The 23584-nt window shown below is 39.8% G+C and overlaps 2 protein-coding genes across 2 annotated transcripts in view; one reads left to right on the forward strand and one right to left on the reverse strand.

The window, feature by feature from the left end:
- PLEKHA8 (pleckstrin homology domain containing A8) overlaps positions 1-8480 on the reverse strand; it is a 64577-nt gene extending 56097 nt beyond the window's left edge. Inside the window, exon 1 of the mRNA XM_069588096.1 lies at positions 8011-8480. Within this exon, the coding sequence (XP_069444197.1) occupies positions 8011-8050 (40 nt within the window). The 5' untranslated portion in view covers positions 8051-8480. The remainder of the gene's footprint in view (positions 1-8010) is intronic.
- A 2282-nt stretch (positions 8481-10762) lies between these two features.
- On the forward strand, positions 10763-22768 carry FKBP14 (FKBP prolyl isomerase 14). Its single transcript, XM_069588118.1, has 4 exons — positions 10763-11148; positions 14165-14316; positions 17391-17518; positions 20461-22768. The coding sequence occupies exons 1-4, from the start codon at positions 10952-10954 to the stop codon at positions 20617-20619; spliced, it is 636 nt and encodes a 211-aa protein (XP_069444219.1). The 5' UTR covers positions 10763-10951; the 3' UTR covers positions 20620-22768.
- Positions 22769-23584: the final 816 nt, after the last annotated feature.

The raw sequence follows: 23584 nt of genomic DNA on the forward strand, positions 1-23584 counted from the left end.
ATCAAGTGTATTTCTATAAAATTACAATGAATAATCTTAAAATTAGGAAAATAATTTCATTTACAATAGTATCAAAAAGAACAAAACAAGAATAAACTTGACAAAAGAAGTGTAAAACTAATACTCTGAAAACTACAAAACATTATTCAAAGAAACTAAAAATTTGAAGATCATTATTGCAAAACTGTTAGCAGCTTGGTTTTTTCCCCACATAGTGCAGATGTCTTTTTATGTTTAATCGACAGTAATCATTTGCACAATTCATTTTTCAGTTCAAGTAACAATAGATGGTATATATATTTTTTCAATGAGAACAATTTTTCTTTAAAAACATGCACTTATATTTGGATATAAAAGGGCATAGCTCAAGTTAATTCTGCACTATAAATATACATTTCTTTTTTATTTCATAACAGCCATCATTTTTAAATCAAAATTTTTAGAGATCTCATTTCTTTAAAATACAAATCAAATGATTTGTGAGTCAAACATACATCTGACTAAAACACACTGTAGTTTCCCTTATTTTTTACTCAGCAGTCTTGTGACGAGCAGTTCATCCAAACACATCACTCAAAAAAATTTTTAAAAAATTAAAAACTGCACTCCATTAAAGACTTGAATTTTTTAGTATTTTAAAATTTATGCATAGTGAAATTTCTTCTTTGGTTAACAGTTCTGTGTTTCAATAAACACATAGTCCTCTAACAACTCAAGATACAGAAAAATTCCATCATTCTCCTCTTAAAATTCTTTTGTGCTACTCGTTTTTTTAGCCAAGCCCTTCCCCCAATCCTTTACCCCTGGCCAACCACTGTTATGTTTTCAATTTAAATTGAAAATATCCTCTAATTTTCTTGGAGTCTTCTTTGACCCACAGGTTATTTTGATGTATTACTGTTTAATTTCCTAATGTTTGGGGAGTTCCTGCATCTTTCTGTTACTGATTTCTTGTTTACTTTCGGTAAAGACACATAACATTATTTTAAATTGGGCAAGGTTTCTACTATATCCTAGAGACTCCCTACAACACCAATTTGAAACTCTCAGACTTGGTTTGGTTTAATAATCTAATCTAATACTAACAACACCCCAGTATATCCTCCTGCTCCCAGAAAAGAACCCTCCTTTTTAGTCCTGCTGGTTTCTCCACTGAGGGTCTCTTCTGTTCTCTCACACGTACTCCTGTCCAAGCCGATCTCACCAATCCTTTGGTCCCTCCTTTTCTGTGAAGCTTTCCCTGAGGGTGATTGGTAGCATCCAACTACACCAAGGGACCAGTTATATGCAATGTGGTCCCTCTAAGCCTCGTCAAGCCACAGCCTCAGAATAACAACATAAAAGCTTAAAGGTCAAAATCACAAATTTAGCTGGAAGGGCATTTTCACCACCCTTCGGTCCCTTCTTTTCTGTGAAATTTTCCCTGAAAATGATCAGTAACATATAACTATCCCAAGGGACCCACCACATGCAATGTAGTCCCTCCCTCTAAGGCCTGTCAAGACACAGCCTCAGAATAACCATATAAAAGCTTAAAGGTCAAAATCACAAATTTAGCTGAAGGGCATTTTCACAGTTGAGAAAGATTTCCACTAGACCATGATCTTCTTGGGGCTTCCCTGGTGGTTCAGATGGTAAAGAATTCACCTACAATGCGTAAGACCTGGGTTCGATTTCTGGGTTGGAAAGATCCCCTGGAGGAGGGCAAAACATATACCATTTACATGGGGGGATAAGCAAAATTGAGCTTTTTTGCTCAATTCTAAATCAGACGAAAGGGTAACAGCAGTGGTAAGGACTAAACACTGAGAGTGCAGTCTGAGAACAATGGCCCCCAGGCTTCTTTCATCCATAAACCACTTCAATCACATAATACTCCATGGATCACTCTTAGTATATCCAATCAAACACATCCAAATCAAGAGGAAGACAGATATTGCTTCTGGTAGAGTGCTAATGAGGCAACAGTTTCACATCTCTTATGTTCCTTAACAAATTATTAATTAATTTTTGCTGGGAGCAAAAGTACAGAGACAAGTGGTACACAGAACTACGTGATCTGCAATAATCATTCATCCACAAGGATGACTGTCATAGGACTGCAGAGTCAATTCCAAAATTCCGGTGGTTTATTTGAATCTTTTCCTTTATAATTTATACCCTTCCAACTTCCAAAAGAACGATTTAAGGAATTCAGGATACATATTCTCTCAGAAACCATGAGAAACCACAATTTTCATACAGGCAATACAAACTGATTTTTTCCTAGCATTATTAATCAAAACTACTATCCAATTAACCTACCCTTAAGTGAACTATGTACCAGGCAGGTTCATATATGCTATCCATTTCATCTTTATAACAAACCTTGTATAGCTATTATTCTTGCTGTCACAAAGCTAAAACTCATGGAGATTAAGAAGAGCTAAAACTATTAAAAAAAAAAAAAAAACTTCTAGGAAAAAAAAAGGACCTAGGGTTAGGCAAAGTGTTAAGATTTGACACTAAAAGCACAGGCAATAAACAAAAAAATTGATAAATATCAAAATTAAAAAAATGTTATGCTGCAAATGATACCATACAGAAGTGAAAGACAATCTACAGAACAGGAAAATACATTTGCAAATAATATATGTGATAAAGAACTTGCATCTAGAATAAAGAACCCTAACAATTCCAAAATGAAAAATAAATAATCCAATTAAGAATTGGGCAAAGGATATGAACAGACATTTCTCCAAAGATATACAAATGGCTAAATAAGCACGAGATGATGAGCAACATCATTAGTCACTGGGGAAATATAAATGAAACCACACTGATCTATCACTTCACACTCACTAGGATGGATATAATGAGACAGACAATAGCAAGTATTGGTGAGGATGTGAAGAAATAAGAACCTTCTTTCATTACTAACAAGAGTATAAAACAGAGAAGTCACTTTGGAAAAGTTTAGCAGTTCTCCAAACTGTTAAAGTGTTACCACATGATCCAACAATTCTGCTTCTTTGATTAATATTCAAGAGAAATGAAAACATCCACACAAAAATCTGACATAAATGTTCACAGCACCATTACTCATATTAACCAAAAAAAATGACCAGTCCAAATGTTCATCAATGGATGAGTAGATAATCAAAATGATATTTCCATATAGTAGAATATTATTTCTTAATAAAAAGGAATAAAGTACTGATGCATGCCACAGCAATGATGAACCTAGCAAAAACACATTATGCTAGGTAAAGGAAGACCACATAATGTATGATTCCACTTACTGCATTTATATGAAATGCCAGGAACTGACAAATTTATACAGACAGGCAAATGTATACAACCTTGGTGGTTGCCAAGGGCAAGAGGGGGTGGGGTGGCAACGGTCACTAACGGGTACTTCTCTTCAGGATAAGGCGAATATTTTAAAATTGATTGTGCTGATGGTTGTACTCTGTGAATACATAAAAAACACTGATGAGTATACTTTAAATGGGTAAAATTCATGATAGATTAATTAATTATTTTCTTAGTAAAGATATTTAGAAATAATTACAACAGAAAAGGTTGACTAGTGGTTGTGAGCCCATGCTCTGGATCACTCACATTCCAGATGACTTCTTAGTGCTGTCTACCCAGCACAAACATACCTGGACAAGCGTCACCTTCTACCTGGGGGGATAAGCAAGACTGTAGCACCGTCTCAGACAATCATCTGGCGAGCATGATGCAAGCTTCTGTTATTTGTGGAATGCAGTACTGCAATGCGCTCGTGCCCTAACGCACTGGAGGGGCCCAAGAAGCCTGCAGCTGGCCAGAGCTCATGACAGCAGCCCTCCTGTGTGCTGAGTGGGCAGGAAAGCGGACTGGAACTGAAAGCAGAAAGCTCGGAGCACAGTCCTGAACATTTCTTAGTGACAAAACACATGCCCAACACTAGGCATAGTCCTCCTTGCTCCCAGACTCCCCCCCCAACCTCCCATTCCCAAATAAAGTCTGCTATTCCAGGCCAACATACTTTAAATATAGGTACATTATGAATCAGCTAGAATTATATAATGACCAAGCAGGAAGGACCTTTGCAAGTATTATGTAATGAACGGAGCACTGACGCTGGAGGCACTTACTAACTCTGTAACCTTGGGCCAGTTCCGTCCCCCATCCTTCGGTGCCTCAATGTCTTCATCTGGAAATAATAAAAGTCAACTGCTTCCTAAAATTGCTGCAAAGATTAAGTAACTTAATCTGTGCAAAATGTTTAGAATAGTGTCTGGAACATCAGAAGTGTTTAAGTCTTTTTACTATTGTTACAATTATTAGTGGGTAAATCTCATCACTCTTATGGAGGAAGATATTAAAGCTCAGAATGATAAAGTGACTTTGCACCTGGCAGCGACAGAGCTGGCACCAGACTTCAGGTTTCTTTGACTCCTCAACTAGCGTTCTACTATGGAGCATTAACGAATAACCAAGTAGGTGTAATACCCCTGGACTAATGTTTAGAGCTTGAAAGATACAAATAACAAACTCATAGTGGCCTAACATTATGTCTCATACAACAGAGATGTTTGTGAAATGTTTAATCCATTCCCTTTCCATTTCTGGTTTAATCCTCTAATATGTGAAGATAGGGCTGGACACTAAATCCCAGAATACCCAATGTTCTGCTGCTCAAAACTGGGTAGCTCAAGAATGTTAGAGAAAATACACAGACACTCCTTTTCTTTTCCTTTTCTCTGATGGAGCACAGGGTACTTGAGCATGCCTAATATATTAGGTAAAAGAGACTTTTCTCTTTCTGTATTTTAGCAGTACACTCATGCAAGCAATTAAGATACAGCTATTCTCAGGTCTTGATGGATGTTTACAACTTTCAGTAATTGAAACCTAAACAATTTAATTCAAGAGGCAAGAGAAGCTCACGAAATAACTACAGTATTTGACAAAATACAACAAATGTAGCCAACGTAAGCTTTTAAACAATCTCATCATTTCTTTCTTACTTATACATGCATACTCGCACATCTGTGTGCACACACACACACATGCATGAACAATCACTCTGCAGTGCTTAAACCAGCCTATGAGGCCGTGCAATTTCAGGCCTGCCCCCCATCTCTGCAGTCTTGTTGGAGCCTCTTCTCAACTCTCCAGACTTTTGGGTCTTCTTTCCTTAAACTCACCAATCTTTATCCAGCTTTACGGCCTTCACACTGATATTCTCCGTACCTAAAAGGTTTTCCTTTACAGCCTCCAACTGCACCTCTGCCTTGGCCTCACCACCTACCCAACTTTTATTTAACCTTCAGGCTCTGCTTAGATATTTTCCTAAAAGAAGCCTTCCCCAATGACCCAGACTTGCCTTTCCCTTCCTCCCCTCTCAAATCACACACACTTGAGCACCTGCTTCTAACCACTTATCCAATGAATGCCTGTCTCCCCCACCAGACTGTAAGTTTAAGAAAGGCAGGAACACTGTCTTAACACTGCTTGCCCTGTGCCCAGAACAGGGCCCAGCACACAGCAGCTGGTGAATGAAATTAACAACATCCTCCAAGGATTCAAAGGATTGGCTGATAAACTGATTTGCTAAGTCTCCACTCAGATGTGGACATAAGGTATCCCGTATCAAGCTGTGCACATGACAGAAATACACAAATGGGTTAAGTACTCTCTTTGGAGAAAACTCACAACGAACAAAAACTTAGATATTACATGTATTTTTAAATTACTATGTGCAAAACCATAAGAAAAAAAATGTTACTTTAAAAAAACAGCTTCAGGAGAAGAAAATTAATGGTGTCTTCATTAGCGCTTGTCATTAACACTCACACTATGCTCTTTTGGGGAGACTAACTTGCACAGGCGAAGGAAAGAAACTAGGATGCATTTGCTTCGCCTAGGTTGTTACCATTCCTTTCCAGAGTAAATGTATCTCCTAAGGAAAGAGAATGCACTGGACAGTAATTTTAAATATACCTAGGGAAGGCTTCCCAGGTAGCGCAGTGGTAAAGAATTCGCCTGCCAATTCAGGAGACATGAGTGAGAGACTCGGTTTTGATCCTGGGACCAGGAATATCCTCTGGAGTAGGAAACGGCAACCCACTCCAGTATTCTTCCCTGAAAAATTCCATGGACAGAGGAGCCTGGGAGGCTACAGTCTATGGGGTTGCAAAGACACAACTGAGCGCGCACACACGCACCCATGCACGCAAATACACACCCAGGAAAAGTCCCCCGTGGTGTCATGGGCTTTTATGCACAGTGTGTCCACAGTGAGGTGGCTTGTGAGACAGGGGACCAAGCAGCATAATGTAAAGCCAGCCACTGGCAATGGCGCCAATGTTTCTTTTCTTTAGGGCTTTCACCATGATGGCATCACTCACAAAATTAACTTCTCTCACTTGGGGCAGAAAAAAGTAGACTTTTTCCAACAGAACAGATGGTACGGGCACCACATGATGAAGATTCCAAAGATCCTTCCAGAGAAATTTAGCTTTTTTGAAGGATACATAAAGAAAGTCAGGGGGGAAAAGGCATTTCATGAGCAGGAAGTAGGTACAGTAACAACAGACTAAACTTGGTAAAAGAGGTAAACTTGGAGGAGAAGAGTAAAGAAGGAGAGGGGCAAAAAGAGGGCAAAGGGAGACAGGGGGGAAAAAAAGGAGCACTGAGGATGAAAGAAATAAGTTGAAAGGCATGCGTGATGGAAAGGGGTGAAAGAACCAAGACCAGTGACTAAATTTCACTCAGGGGCATAAGATCCTACATCTCAGAGCTTAGAGATACCTCTGAGGCAAATCACTTGATCCAGCATCCTCCCTAACATTCAGCCAAACCCAGTCATGAGGTATCTACATCTAATACATCAAATGAAGGTCCCTGAAGCAAAGAGCAAGTCTTCTAAAACACTTCTCCTCACTCAGTTTCTACTAATGATCACAAGAAAAATAAACAGAATTCACTTGTAATCACTATGCATAGGGAAGAGATTCTGGGTGCCACCAACAGGCACACTTTCAGCTGTGCTTTATAACCTCATCAAAGTCACTACTGCCAACTGATCCTCCCAGACACAAACGTCCTTAAAACACCCCAGAGAATCATACTACGACCCTAAAAAAAAAAAATCCTAGCCTCCACAGGATGGGAAAATACACCTCCACCACTTAAGAATCACTGGGAATATTTCTCATTTCAAATACATTGCTGTTAAAACTGTAAGAGCCTGCCTACCTCATTTTCCATAATAAAAAGTTTAATTTCAAAAAAGTGCCTAGCACAGTTTTCAGCGCACAGAAGGCTTTTATTTATATACTCATTTATGAAAATGCTCCTTCTGAATCATATTCACAGCTGAAAAATAGTTATGATCTTCTCAAGATATGAAGTACTTCCACAAATTGGAAAGGGTACTATTTTTAAGCCGTTCTGTTCAGCAGGGCAAGAAAAGAGTTGCTAATATTTGCATCCTATTTTACGGTCATTTCCGAGTCTGTAAAACAAAAAGAAATGTTCGGTGAGAAAACCAAAAATGTGCATACTTTGGAGCTGAGACTCAGATACCCTGGTCTGCACTCAGGTAACTCTGCAAGTGACAAAAGGAACGTGCTCGTACTGGGGACTTTGAAAAAGAACCTTTGACCTCTGCTCGCATTCACATGAAACCTTCCCGAGGCCAGCTCCTTCGCCAGAATTCGAGACTCCCAGAGGACCCCACAGTCGGAATTAGCATTTCCCTCCCCCTGACACCGAGGTCATTGTGCCTTTCAAGTCACCCCAAATCTCAGGATTCGGAAGTGAGGAGAGCTGCCGCTCCCACCCAGCCCCCACAGGGGGCTGTGTCTGTACCGCAGGGGAGATTGAGAACTACTGTGGAGAAACATTCCCAGTCCACGCAGGCCTCTCAGATCTCAGGAGAGATCGTGACCCCGACACCCAGGAGGCGAGTCCCGACGCCGCCCTCCCTCGGCTCAGACAAAGGACCGGAACCCTGGCACGCCCCCTACTCACCGCTCAGATAGTTGGTCCACTTATACAGCACCCCCTCCATGGCGCCCGCGGCCACCTCGCCCTCGCCTGCCAGCCCCGTCACTGCTCCAGGCTCCAGGAGGCGAGGATCACCGGCAGCAGGGCCATCGCCCGGCGCCGCCGAGCCGGTCTCTCCCGGCGCCCAGGCCCAGTGCGGGGACGCCCCGCCGGCCTCACATCCTGGGCCCGGGGGCGGGGTCACTGCGGCGGCCTCCGCACGTGAGAACGCGGCCGGCCGGTGGTCCCAGGCGCCGCAGGCGGCGCGCTCTCCTCAAGGAGGCCAAGGTACTGGGTGGGTCCGAGGGGCGACTGAAGTCACCAAAGTGTCGCGAGTGAAGTAGCCGGTCGCTCGGCGCCACGGCGCACTACCTGAGTGCTCGACCCACCGGGCTCAGGGCCCGCTCGCGCATGCCCAGTGCACCGCCTGCACGCCGGTTCCCAAAATCCACCCCGGAGTTTAGCTGAGATTCCGGCGTGGCTGACCTAGTGATAGAGGCCCGCAGGGAAAATGAGTCCTGGGAGGCAGGCTTGAGACTTGAGAGAGGGTGAGAAGGGAGTAGGGAGGCCTCTCGGACAAAGGGGAACACAGACTTGACTCTATGGTACCATAGATGGGTTCCACTTCCCGATGTTTGGGAGCAACCGTGGCCCCTTAGGGTGCCCGCTGGATTCTAGTCTTCAGAGTCTCTTATTTCAAGGCTAATTGATCCTACACACTTCCAAGCTATTGAGGGGTTATCCAACCACAGGGCGTCAGGAGATGATGGGAATTTCACTATAGGATACTGTGAGTGACCAGGGAGCATAAACAGATGTTTAAACTCTAAAACCCCCGCTGCACGAAGTGTGGTCCGTGTACAGCTGCACTGAAGGCACCTGGGAGCTTGTCTGAATTGTAGGATCTTGATGCAAGGCCCCAAACTCCTGAAGGAGATCTCCAGGGGGGATTCCCATGCATATTAAAGTGTGAGAAAGTTATGTGCTAAGGATATTTGACTAGGCAAAATGTTAACTATAGATTCTGTGGTAAAAGCAGGTTACAAAAGTGTACAGTAGGATCCTAATTATTTTAGGCATATGTCACAAAACCATGTGCCAAAATGTTTATGACTATTTCTGCATGGTGGTGTTACAGAATTTTTTCTTTTTCTTTAGTGTAATCGAAAGAATTAAATAAAATCTTTTATTTGCAAAATCTGTTGCCAGAGTTCACAAATAAAAACAAAAATTAATTTGCTATTTATCTGAAATTCAAATTTAATTAGGCTCCTGTATTTTTTTAAATTATTTATTTTTAATGGGAGGATAATTGCTTTATAATGCTGTTTTGGTTTCTGCCATATGTCAACATAAGCCATAGGTATACACATATCCCCTCCCTCTTGAACCTCTCTCCCACCTCCCACCCCATCCCACAGATGGGTTGTCACAAAGCACTATGCTGTGACTCCTGTATTTTAACTGGAAACTCGAGTGTTTTCCAGTTTCTTCCATGTCAGCTTCAATGAACAAGTATTGCTTTTGAAATTATGCAAAAAATGTAAAAGAAAATCTTGAAACTTAGCCTGTATAATTCATAACTGTGATTTATATTTCTGCTTTAAAACAGAGGTCTGTACATCCTTATCCTTGATAGAGGCTATTATTGACCCTCTACACTTTTGTTGTTCAGTGGCCAAGTTGTGTCTGACTCTTCAGGACTCCATGAACTGTAGCACACCAGGCTTCCCTGTCCCTCACCATCTCCCAGAGTTTGCCCGTTCATGTCCATTGAATCGATAATGCCATCCAACCATCTCATCCTTTGTTGCCCTCTTCTGCCTTCAATCTTTCCCAGCAGCAGGGTCTTTTCTCATTGTTGACCCTCTACACTAAGGTCATCTAAAATTATTAGTGACCATAATATTGTGTGGTGGTGTAGAATGAATCAGAAGATGGTTGGATGATGGAGCTCAACTGCTTTTGGGGCTGAATAAACTTAAGCAGGACACTTAACCTCTCCTAGCCAAAATATTAACTTATCTTTTAGAGGGATAGAAGAACTTGCCTTACCCACAGAGTCGTGAGGTTCACGAAGAACCAGAAAGCACTTTGAAACCTAAACCACTGTTACATGCCTGCGTGCTCAGTCGCCTGAGTCTCTTCGATTCCAGGAACTGTAGCCCACCAGGCTCCTCTGTTCATGGAATTTTCCAGGCAAGAATACTGGAGTGGGTTGCCATTTCCTACTCCTGGGGATCCTTCCCAACCAGGAATTGAACCCGAGTCTCCAGCGTCTCCTCCTCTGGCAGGCAGATTCTTTACCGCTGCTCCACCTGGGAAGCCCCCTTACCATGCTTTTTGGTGTGCGGGGTTTTGGGGGAAGGGGGCGGGCTCTCTCACCAACCGTAAGACGAAAGCAGTCTTTCCTGAGACCTGTGCCATTTCCCCTGGACCCAGGACTTCACAACCCTGCGGATTCTTTACACCTCTGAATCTGTCTGAGGTTTCCGGTTAGCTTTGCTCCCTACCCCTCGCTCCAGTTCCTAAATTGTGGAATTCTGCACTCCCCGGGCCTTCAGGACCACCCCGGGTGATTTGCTTCTGCGCTACCTCCCCTCAGCGGAACAGAAAATTGCAATACTGTGACATCATTGGCTTGAGAGGCTCCTGAGGGACAGAATCACAAGCCAATGGGAGGCCGTCTTTCCAGGAGCCCCCGTTGTAAGAGCCAGTCAGGGCAGGGTTTGGGCTTAACTCTTTAGAGGTGAGTCCACAGAGCGTGGGAAAGTTGTCCGTGGTGAATGTGCCACGTCTGCTAGGAAGGGGGGAGTCATGACTTGCCAGAGGCTGTTGTCTTTAAGTCTTCAGCTACTTTCTTAACTCTATGAGGTCGGGGGCCCTTTCTGTGTTTTTGTAGCAACTTCTTTCCTGCCCTGGCAACATGAGGCTTTTCTTGTGGAATGCAGTCCTGACACTGTTAGTAACTTGTTTGAGTGGGGCTCTCATCCCAGAACCAGAAGTGAAGATTGAAGTTCTCCAGAAGCCGTTCATCTGCCATCGCAAGACCAAAGGAGGGGATTTGATGTTGGTCCACTATGAAGGCTACTTAGAAAAGGACGGCTCCTTATTTCACTCCACGTAAGTAATTATACCTTCCGGGTAAAATAGTAAAAGAACCCAACCCACATATGCCAGCTCTTGGGCAGGGATAGTGTCGCGTACCAACTTTATCTCTTTAAAAAAACTGAAATATCTAATTTCTTTCTATGGGGAAAGGAAGTTGTTGAAAGCCAATCTTATATAACAAGGCCTTTGAAGATCTTATTGGAAATATGTGCTCAGGATAAAGCAGTAATTTTTTAAATTATAAAAATTAGAACTAGAATTTCTGAAATACTGTAGAAATATGTAGGTGTATAATTAGGCAATAAGTAGAAAAGACTTAAAGGAATTCTCATTTCTCAAACTTTGATCCCAAGGGAAAATAACTTTGGTGTAGGTGAAATTTACTTTAACTTTTCATAGCAACCTCATGAGCAGAATATACCAGCATTTATTTGCTTGTTATAGGATATGTTAACGTTAGTTCATTGACTTATTTAAATTCTGTTCTGATAGATGACACTTTGGTCAAGGAACAGGACTGTGATTCATTTCATTATTTCTTTCTGGAAATCAAAGACTTCATTGACGGGTGTGGGTATGGTTATGGAAGATTAATCCAATACCTACAGTGAAGGATTTTCAGGTGGTTACACTATCATTATTTCTGTTTCATAAAAAAAGAAATTGCAAAGTAGAAATCTTTTACAAGTATAGTGATTTCCAATTAGGCATTGAATCTCTGATTCCATTCCAAACGTATTTACTGAACATTTCTTTATGTTAGCCCTTTTGTTTGATAGTAGAGAAAATTTAAATATCTGACTTCTTTCCAGCCTCATCCATTCATTCATCTATCCATCAATCAAATCCTTACTGAGCGACCACAAGTCAGGCCCTAGGGTACAAAGATGACTAAGAGTGGCTTCTTCTCTAGCAGGACACTGTCTACAGGGGGGAAGGAAGACAAATAACTGATGTAAAGGACAGAATGTTCGAAGTGCTCACAAAGCATAATGGGCTCTAGAATTAATCGTGCTCTAAAGGTGGGGAAACAGAGCGACTTCCCAGAGATCATAATTGAGATGGGTCTGGAAAGATGGATGGAGGTTTTTTGGTGGAGAATGAGGAAGGGAGGGCATCCAGGTAGAGAGAATGATATGAACTAAAGAAGCAAAGATTCATGGCCCTTCCTAGACCTTGTTTTCTGATAAACTGCCTTTACTGGGCATTCCGATCTGGTCTGTCATGACGTTCTGAAGTCAGTGGCACTCTTCTCTGAACTCTGTTAGCCCTTGAAAAAAGTTCCAAGATGGTGGCTTGCCACTGAATTCTCAATAGCCCTATCTTTTTTTATCAATGAAGCCAGTGCCACGTTGGACATTAAACAATATTATGATTTGCATTTGAAACTTTCAATTACATTTTTATTTTAGTCTGATCTGTTTTAGATCCAGCCTTTCAAGTCTCAGAACCAAAAGCCTGTGTGGACTTCAGTGTAAACGACATTATTTAACACTTTGCTACTGAAGTTCTAGTTCCTGATCAGGGGAATATTGTCATGCAGCCTCCAAGTAAATGGCCAAAACCTGCTAACTCTGAGTATTATAATGAAAGTACCACCAGATGATCAGTTTATAAAGCACGTTCATCATTTCAAGAACCGTAACCTATGTGGTAAATGGCCTAAATCCTTTAGCGTGACAGTAAACATGCAAAAACTAAAACAGTACTGGGTACTGGATTCTTTCTTCTTTCTTTCTTCTGTTTTAGCTTTCCTCTATGTTCTACAGTTGCCATTTTGCTACTTTGATCATGGGCGAAATTCAGGAAAAGAAGTGAGGGCCTTTACCTACATTTAGTAACCATGGTACTTGGGAAGCTTAGTAGAACGACTTCCAGTTCTCACCTACAAGAGAATAGGGCAGTTCCCTTATTGCACTGAAGTGATGTTAGTCTCTCAGTCATGTCCAACTCTCTGGGGTCCCGTGGATTATAGCCTGCCAGGCTTCTCTGTCCATAGAATTCTCTAGGCAAGAATACTGGAGTGGGTTGCCTTTCCCTTCTCCAGGGGATCTTCCTGACCCAGGGGTCGAACCTGGGTCTCCCACATTGCAGGCAGATTCTTTACCATCTGAGCCACCAGAGAAGCCCCCTTATTGCACTAAGAGTGAGTAAACTGGGTTAGATACTACTCAGCCCACAAGCTCCTCCAGTAGTCCATCAGATTGGCTTTCTTAGGCTGGCCTCTCGTGAGCCAGGATATCTTAACCATTCACTTCTTCTCCAGTCCTTGAGGGGCCACTCTTCCAGACTGCCTTGCATAGCCCCACAATAAACACCTAGGGAGAGAATTAGGCCAGGGTCTGAGTGGGGATTCAGGGCTGAAGAGCAGCCTCTTGCACCTGTCAGAACCATCAGCAGGCTGTACATCAGGAAAGGTTGTAGAGAGGATTTAAGATGCTGTGCTCTCAACTCTCTGTTGTCTATGGGAGTATTCTTAGCCTCTCATCCTCCTTCCCAAACTCATCCATATTCCATTATTTTATCCCTCTTCTGCACCCTAGTGGTCTCCCAGGGAAAGCATCACTGTGTGATTAGGACTTTGAACTTTGGAATTCAACATTTGTACTTTGACCTTTGGAGTTAAGTCAGATACTGGCACACTTAACCTCAGTTTCCTCCACTGTACAATGGTATAATAATGGTACTTATCTCATATGATCACTGTTAGACTTAAAAGAAGCAAAGCATTTAGGTAATACTTAGTATACAACAAGGCTTCCCAGGTGGCGCAGTGGTAAAAGAATTTGCCTGCCAGTGCAGGAGACGCAGGAGACACAGGTTCCATCCTTGGATTGAAAAGATCCCCTGGAGAAGGAAGTGGCAACCCACTCCAGTATTCTTGCCTAGAGAGTCCTGTGGACAGAGGAGCCTGGTGGGCAATAGTCCATGAGATCGCAAAAAGTCAGACACAACTTAGCGACTGAGCATGAGCAGAAGCAATGATAAGGTTACTAAAGAGCCCAAATGTGTTTTCTTTCTGTTGTAGTCACAAACATAACAATGGTCAGCCTATTTGGTTCACCCTGGGCATCCTGGAGGCTCTCAAAGGTTGGGACCAGGGCTTGAAGGGAATGTGTGTAGGAGAGAAGAGAAAGCTCACCATTCCTCCTGCCTTGGGCTATGGAAAAGAAGGAAAAGGTAATAACAATTCTACATTTGTACTACAGCATTATAATTCTTCCCTGGATTAGGCATAGAAGGTAGTATCTACTGTGTATTTTTTTTAAGAAGTAAATACAGGACTTGTATATCTTAGGAAAATATAATTATGTCTTGATTATCATTTGAAGGGGCCAATTAATCATAATATATAAATGGTCAACTGAACTATCAATGAAAAAATGTTCTGTAATCTCAACTTTGTTTACTATTGCTCACCAACATGGTGGGTTTTTTAAATGGTAGTATTATATACATAACGTACAGTTTACCGTTTTGAAGTATATAGTTTAGTGGCATTAAGTACATTCACATTGTTGTGCCAGTGTCACCGTTGTCTCTCGGACTTTTTTATCCTCCCCAATTGAAACTTACTGATTTGTTTTTTTTTGTTTGTTTGTTTGTTTTTTTCTTTCTTTTTCTTTTTTTCTGATTTGTTTTAATAATGCAAAAAGAAAGACTACTCAATATAAGTGTTTTGATGAGTTGAACATTTGAAATATGGATTATTAAGGCATTAAATGCAATTTTAGATGTGAGCTGTGTATGAGTCACAACTGACATCTCCCATGAGTCACAGAGCTTTTATTGGAGGTTCTTTTCATGTTTGTTTTAAAATTGTTTGATAATTTATTTAAATAAATAATGGAATGACATTAAATGAGTTTAATAAAGCAGAAGCAACTGGGCTAGTTGGTCCAGGGAGCCTTGGTGCTAGTATTCTGGGGCAGGCAATAAAACCTGTTGTTTAGATGGGAGACCATGCAGTTTTCCAAAGGGCTACTTATAAGAAGCCTAAAGATGTGTATATGCATGCATCCTATAACTCCTTCATTAGAGTCTAACCTAAGGGAATAATCTGGTGTTGGGGAAAGATTTATAAACAAAAATGTCCATCACTATGTTGTTTTTAATAGCTAAAAGACTGAAATCAACTTCAGTGTATAATAACAGAGGTATAGCTAAATAAATATGACCCAGTTATTTTAAAATGGCATTTCGGGGCTTCCCTAATAGTCCAATGGCTAAGACTCCAACACTCTCAGTGTGGCGAGCCCAGGTTTGATCCCTGGTCAGGGAACTAGATTCCACACACTGCAACTAAAAATCCTGTATGCCACAAAAAAGATCAAACATCCTGTGTGCTGCAACTAAGACCTGGTGCAGCCAAATAAAACTAAATAAATATTTAAAATAAAATAGTATTTTTAACATTTAAAAAAATTATATCTAAAATATGTATGCTGTAATGTTATATATAAAATTAGAAAACAAAGATATATGTAGTATGATAGTAAGTATTAGGAAAAAATATATGCACATACAAAGTGAATCACAAAGAAATAGAATGTTGATAATGGACAGTGGTTCTGGGAGTTATTTTTATTTTTGGTTCTGTCTTTTCCATATTCTGTACATAATGAAGAAAAAAAGTTTAAGAAGTCATTAGCACTAGACATAAAACCACTCTGATGTAGTAAAAATACAGATTTCATAGCCTCCAAGCTTAACCATTTATGAGGTGGGGACTATGGTTTCCTAGCCCAGTTTCCTAAGAAGAACATAGGTGCCATATATGAAGTATTACATATTCTAAAATGGACCTTGCTATTCAAATCTTCTGCATTGAACAGGATTTATTACAAAATTCAATTCTTGTTTTAATAGTCATCCTTTTGGAGAATAAAATGAAGTACCTTGAAAATGTTTCTCTGATGTTCAACAAAGTTTTAACGTTTCTCCTTTTAATATTTATGTAAATCTTCTGCAAAGAACAGGATTTACTAACAAAATTCAATTCTTATTTTTAATAATGATCCTTTTAGAGGATAAAGTCAAGTATCTGATGTTTAACCTATTCTTTCACTTTTCTGTATCTTTATTGTTTCACCTTTAATATTTATATAATATTAAATGGTATTACTCCATTTCTGTCTATATAAGTGATATTAGTATATTAATATAAATACTAAATGGTATTAGTCCATGTCTCTTTCTCCATACTCCATTTAACTTGACTTTACTTTGTAACAAGTTAGAGATCTGAATTTGAGTCATTTCCTTCAAACAGAATCCCATGAAACTAATCCTGCTAACATGTACTTAAACACGAATTTTGTAGTTTTTTAGTACCATGTTTGCATGCCTCCCTTTGGAAAGATACCAGTTTTCTCCATGACCGCTAGTGCATGCCCTTCTCTGCCTAGATCTGGAATGGTAAGCTTCAGCACATAGTGTAAGTTTTGTTCTTTGGATGCTTACGAATGCTCTTTCATGGGAATATGTGGGATGAGGGAGTGGGGCACTAAGAAATATTTGTAATCTTTACCTAGACCTGTATGTTAATTATACGTATAAGAAAACAAACTGGGGGAAAAAAATAATGTCAGTTTCCCAGAAGTTTTTGGTTTTGTTTAGTTTTTTTTTTTAAGGTCCCTGGAACTCTAACAAAGCTCTTTTCACTTTAAAAGAGTTTTTTCTCCCTTCTCAGCAATTTGTTTTAATGTCTCCCCCTCCCATGGAATTTCCTTAACGTGTTAAATTTGCTTCCAGACGAGAAAACTGAGACTTAGAGAAAGGCAGATGTGTTTTGTCCCAGGGTGAGCTCACCTTGTTATATACTGCCTCCCAGTGGTGGAAATGTCCATGCTTGGTGTGTTTCTAGGCCAGGAGTTTCTGACCCAAAAGTTAGTAAATCACTTCTACTATGATTAACTCTGAATGAAAGCCCATTAAGTCATTCTTGACATATAATATGTAATCTCTTAATTATATTTGAAATTTAATGCTCAGACCATGAGGCATCTGTGTGTGTACAAAACAATCTTTAATTGCAAAGTCAAAACACTCTCTTTTGGATCTAATAATTTGTTCTATCTTTATTCTATTTGTTTGAATAAACTATAAGTAATTTCTCTATATGCGATAGTCTGAGAAATGGTCTTCATTTAATTCAGTTAAAATAGTATTTTGTTAATTACTGCAAGTTTTCTATCATCTGAACTTTGTGATCTTTTTAATAAAACTTAACCCCCACCCTCTCTACGTGTCAGGTAAAATTCCCCCAGAGAGTACACTGATATTCAACATTGATCTCCTGGAGATTCGAAATGGACCAAGATCCCATGAGTCATTCCAAGAAATGGATCTTAATGATGACTGGAAACTCTCTAAAAATGAGGTGACCTTCCCTTTCTCTCTCTCTTCCCTTTTTCCTCCCTTCCCTTCCTTTTTCCTTCCTTCCTTTTAACTCACTTTTTAAGAAATATATTTTTAAATAAAATTTATTTTTATTGTGTAAAATGTTATTTATAAGTTTTCTTAAATACTGATGCTTTGAAAATTGCCTTTTTTTCATAAGAAATCATTGTATTGGAGAAAAGTATATTGAGACTTCCCATTCTTTTGCTTTTTTGCTCCTTAATGTAATAGGATTCGCTGTATCTTGCTCTTGACTTTTTTTTTTAACCTTTTTTTTTTTTTGTATTGTGGTGTAGCCAATTAACAATCAGATAAATAGCAAAGGGACTCAGCCATAAATATACATGTATCCATTCTCCCCCAAACTCCCCTCCAATCCAGGCTGCCACATAACACTGAGCAGAGTTCCATGTGCTATATCGTAGGTCCTTGTTGATTGTCCATTGTAGATATAGCAGTTTGTAGCATATCCTCCCAAACTCCCTAACTATCCCTTCCCCCTTCCCCAGAGTTTTTGAAGATCTGTTTTACCGAGATAAATTCCTGTTTTGCAGTTACTGTGTAAGAAACATAGATGTCCTGCATAATATCACTGGTTATTAAATGAAGTTGTATAGTGATTGCCTAGCAGTTAGCAGCAGCAAGCAGATCACATGCTCAGTTTTGCTCAGGATAGGAGACCCTAGTCTGGATTTTTCACAGAAGCAGACAGACCTTTCCCAGCTGCCTCAAGGTCCTGGTGTTGAGTAAGGGGAAAGGAAGAAGACTTCTCTCTATAATTTATTTAGGCTTTTGCAGCCATTGCTACACATACGTGTCTTAGTCTGGCTTCTGTGGGGAAAGAAATGGAGAAAGATCTGTATCCTTAAATTTTTTGTCTACTCATGTTCTCCATTATGGGCTTCCCTGACAGCTCATTGGTAAAGAATCCACCTGCAATGCAGGAGACCCTGGTTCAATTCCTGGGTCGGGAAGATCCTCTGGAGAAGGGATAGGCTACCCACTCCAGTATTCTTGGGCTTCCCTTCTGGCTCAGCTGGTAAAGAATCTGCCTTCAATGCGGGAGACCTGGGTTCGATCCTTGGGTTGGAAAGATCCCCTGGAGAAGGGAAAGACTACCCACTCCAGTATTCTGGCCTGGAGAATTCCATGGACTGTATGTATAGTATAGTTCGTGGGGTCTCAAAGGATTGGACATGACTGAGTCATTCCGCCCATTCTCCATTATGGCTTGGCTGGTCAGAAATCAAAACCCTTTTTGTCCTTTCATCCACTTCTTTCCAATGACCAGGAAATGATTGAGTCTTGAATAGGATATGTTGTTATAAACCACAGGATCATGATCCACAGTTACTAAATTTATAACACCTCAGAGTGTTTATCAGTCACGAACTTGTTTCTACCCAAGATAAATTTGAATTCCCTTTCATTTAAAAAATCCTGAATAAACAACACATTCACATGGTTCAAAGAAATCAATTCAGTATAAAAAGATTTTTTTAAGAAGTCATTCTCCCACCTATATCCTCTTCTACCATGTGACCTTCCCTTTCCTATCCAGTTTTATTAGTTTGACTCATTGGAAAAGACCCTGATGCTAGGAGGGATTGGGGGCAGGAGGAGAAGGGGACGACAGAGGATGAGATGGCTGGATGGCATCACCGACTCTATGGACTTGAGTTTGAGTAAACTCCGGGAGTTGATGATGAACAGGGAGGCCTGGCGTGCTGCAATTCATAGGTCGCCAAGAGTCGGACACGACTGAGCGACTGAACCAAACTGAATGTATTCTTCTAGGTATTTCTCTATCCAAATACTAGCAAACATGAATATACAGTTTTATTTCCCCCTTGCTTACACAAAAAGCAGCATACTGTGCATACCGTTTGGCATCTCACTTTATTCACACAATATACCCTGGAGACGTGTTCTACATTAGCCCGTCTATTATCACTGCCTCTCCTGCTTTTTTCAACTACATTACATCCCCTTAATCTTAAAAATAAATGTGCACATTATGTTTGCATATTGGTGGTAGGGGGAGGAGAGAAGGCTTGAAATTGCTCATCTAACAGAGGAATAATAAGGGTATGGTTAAAAATGAAAATACAATTGAACTGCATTATGGTGAATCTAGTAGGTAATTGGGGGCAATATTTTGTTTATATATTCAAATATCTGTGTAGAAATGGAAATTTTTAGTCTAAATACTCATCAGTCTGGATTTTGCTTTAATTTCTGACATCAAAAGGTCAAGTGGCATGATCACACCAAGGTCCAGAGCAGCTACTGTTTCTAGTCACCTACTTAAATTGTAAAAAGGCCATCACTTAGTCTGATTTTAAGAGAAATACCTGGAATTCTGATCCTTGTTAGAAAACAAGATCTGGGTAATTGAGTGGATTGAGGGATAGCGGTCTTTCAAATCCTTGACTTTATGTGGACTGGGATTAGTATGCTGTATTGTGTGTTTTTCTCATGCTATAATCCTTCTGTTTGCCTCTGTGCAGTAGTCAGTGTCTCTGCCATAGCACTATTTGTTGTGGTTTACTTGTGTCCAGCTCTTTTGAGACCCCATGGACTGTAGTCCGCCAGCCTCCTTGTCCATGGGATTTCCCAGACAAGAATCCTGAAGTGGGTTGCCATTTCCCTCTCCAGGCAATCTTCCCGATCTAGGGAGAGAACGTGAGTCTCCTGCACTGCAGGCGGATTCTTTACCACTGAGCCACCTGGGAAGCCCATAGCATCGTAGAAACAGCTTTTAAGGGGAAAAGTTCTTTATGACTCTTTTACTATCATATGTAGTTGTTTAGTAGTTGTTATATATAATTAAATGCACTACCCATCTTGTCTATAATATTGATTGGGTCAATGTGGGTGTCTTATGAATCTGAATTATTAATGTGACCCATTATTTTGTAGGTTAAAGTGTATTTAAAGAAGGAGTTTGAAAAGCATGGTGCAGTGGTGAATGAAAGTCATCATGATGTTTTGGTAGAGGATATTTTTGATAAAGAAGATGAAGACAAAGATGGATTTATATCTGCCAGAGAATTTACATATAAACACGATGAATTATAGACACACGTCTCCCATTTTACATGGCATCCATCCTTAAAAGCAAGGGTAATCATCCTGAAAGAAAGTCTTATTTGTTAACTATGTTCTGTTCATGCTTTGTTTTTTTATTTTTATATATTTTTCTGAATATTATTTGAAGAACCCCTTAGGGCTTCTAAGTACATTTATTTCTGGTAAGTTATTGGGGAGAAAAAGTTGATCTGTTTTTGAAGAGAAGACTTCTGGATCATTTTTCACTTTCACATGTGAAGCCGTATGTTTTACTTGCATACATATAATTTTAAAATATTGCAACCAGGAGCATGCCCAACATAAGAACAGGTTACAGCACAGGTCAGCACCCTCTATTTTTCCCTCATCTCCAAGTTAGATGCTGATATTTGAAAAGCCTTTAGCAATAACCCAAGGCTTATTATTTTCATGTTGTAATGAAACAGTGTGCCTGTTACGGCTTTTGAGTCTCTGCTTGAGGAAAACAGGAAAATGGTTGTTGAGCTCTACTTTTAAGTTACTGCTTTACTGAAGACATGTGCAATGCTGAAGTGAGTAACAAAATTCATAATTTATAAATGTTTACATTGAAATATTCTGCCTGGGATTTAAGCTACATAACTAGCAATGAATGACCTACCACGATTAACAGAACAAATTATTTATGTGTTTATTTCTTCATAATAAAATGTGTCAAAATATTGAAAAGGAGGTGAAGAGTTCGATTGAGTCACTGTTTACTTTTTAAGGCTAGCAGATTGCCCTTCCTCATTCTTTAACTGATAAATGTCTATAACTAATGTGTTATACTATAGTAACATTGTCTTATAAGAGAAATTAATGATACAATTTAAAAAATCCCATTTCTGCCTCATCAGAAAAAAAATGAGGCAGACCCACAGCAGCTACTATTTTTTTTAATTTTTATTGAAGTATAGTTACTTTACAATGTTGTGTTAGTTCACAGCAGCTACCTTTGAACAGAGGTCTATCCTGAGTCAAAAGTTGATGATTTTATAATTTTATCTTAAATTGGAATTCTTCCCTAATACTTTTTAAAAATACCCAAACCTCATTTGCTAAGATGAGTAAGTTTACAAAGTGATCTCAAGTGCATCATTGTCTGATTCTCACTAAGCCTATGAAAAAAAGAGATCTTACTGTACCTATTTTTTAAATGAGGAAGTTGTCATTCAGAGAGATTGATTGTTGTGCCCAAGGTCAATCAATAACTAACTTGCAGACCCAGATTTTAGTCCCCAAGTTAAGTATCTTTCTACTGCCCTCTAGTATTGAAAAGGATTCTCTCTTCAGTTTGTTCTCCTAGTAGTCAACTCTGGTTTTTGTCCTTGGATCCTTATCCTTTGAAGATAGTTAACTGGCTGTATGTGGCGCTTTTGAAGTCCCATGATCCAGAAATGTCTCTGGCCTCACTGAATAATCTTAGGGTGAGCACTGAATTGCCTCAAAAACCCTCGGGGCGAGAGGGTCCAGGCATGTGTCTTAGTGCTTTCATTCCTGTTTACCTCTGGGTGGTTTGTACGTTATTTTAATACTTATGAACAATTACTCCATCATATATGGACTTTCACCGATTATATTATTGACATTTTCATCACCAAAACAGGAAGTTCTTGGGAAGAACATAAATAACACCTTTCTCTGATGAAATCACCTATATTTAGAAAACTCTTAAGTTGTCACTGCTGTTTTCGTCAACTTGAAGGACTTACAAACCACAATACAAAAAGCTTTGTATTGTATTATTGAGGGAAAGAAAGTAGCTTGTCATCCCATGCTATATTGTATAAATATTACTGATGATGCTATCTATGGTGAAGGAGGAAAGGAAAAAGAATTTTGGTTATTCAGGGAGCATATTATTTATCTTGTATGAATTTGGATCAATTCCCACCTAAATATTTAGATACAAGTATGAAATGACAGCATGTAAATAGGTTATGGTTGTTTTTATATTATCTGCCTGTTTAGTGTAGCAGCATCTTGGCACGTTTTGATTCGTAAGAATAATCAGACATGAACTGTGACTCCACTTGTATATAATTTGCCTCAGCAATACTGCTGAGATGTGTTATATTTAAATTTCTACAACTCTGTTGTGGTATTCTTTTAAAAATAAAGTTTATTTGGGAAATAATTGGTTTTGTGAAAAATTCTTTAAGCCCCAGGTGACTCAGCAGCTTTATTGATTTTCTGTTATTCTAGGTCTTACATTGAAACTAAGTGAAGAAAATGAACAGGTAAAGTAAGGAGAGGGGTGTGATGACATTTTGAATGTGTCTTTGGTTATCCACTCTGTTTAGATATATTTGTAAAGAAAGCTGTGTTGTGGTTTCAAATGTTTTGAAATTAGCATCAAACTATTGAGGGCAAGAAAATTAGAGATACCAAGAGAACATTTCATGCAAAGACGGGCTCAATAAAGGACAGAAATGGTCTGGACCTAACAGAAACAGAAGATATTAAGAAGAGATGGCAAGAATACACAGAACTGTACAAAAAGGATCTTCACAACCCGGATAATCACGATGGTGTGATCGCTCATCTAGAGCCAGACATCCTGGAATGTGAAGTCAAGTGGGCCTTAGAAAGCATCACTATGAACAAAGCTAGTGGAGGTGATGGACTTCCAGTGGAGCTATTTCAAATCCTGAAAGATGATGCTGTGAAAGTGCTGCACTCAATATGCCAGCAAATTTGGAAAACTCAGCAGTGGCCACAGGACTGGAAAAGGTCAGTTTTCATTCTAATCCCAAAGAAAGGCAATGCCAAAGAATGCTCAAACTACCTCACAATTGCACTCATCTCACACTCTGGTAAAGTAATGCTCAAAATTCTCCAAGCCAGGCTTCAGCAATACGTGAACCATGAATTTCCAGATGTTCAAGCTGGTTTTAGAAAAGGCAGAAGAACCAGAGATCAAATTGCCAACATCTGCTGGATCATGGAAAAA

This window comes from Ovis canadensis, chromosome 4 (assembly GCF_042477335.2).
Source record: "Ovis canadensis isolate MfBH-ARS-UI-01 breed Bighorn chromosome 4, ARS-UI_OviCan_v2, whole genome shotgun sequence".
NCBI lineage: Eukaryota > Metazoa > Chordata > Mammalia > Artiodactyla > Bovidae > Ovis > Ovis canadensis.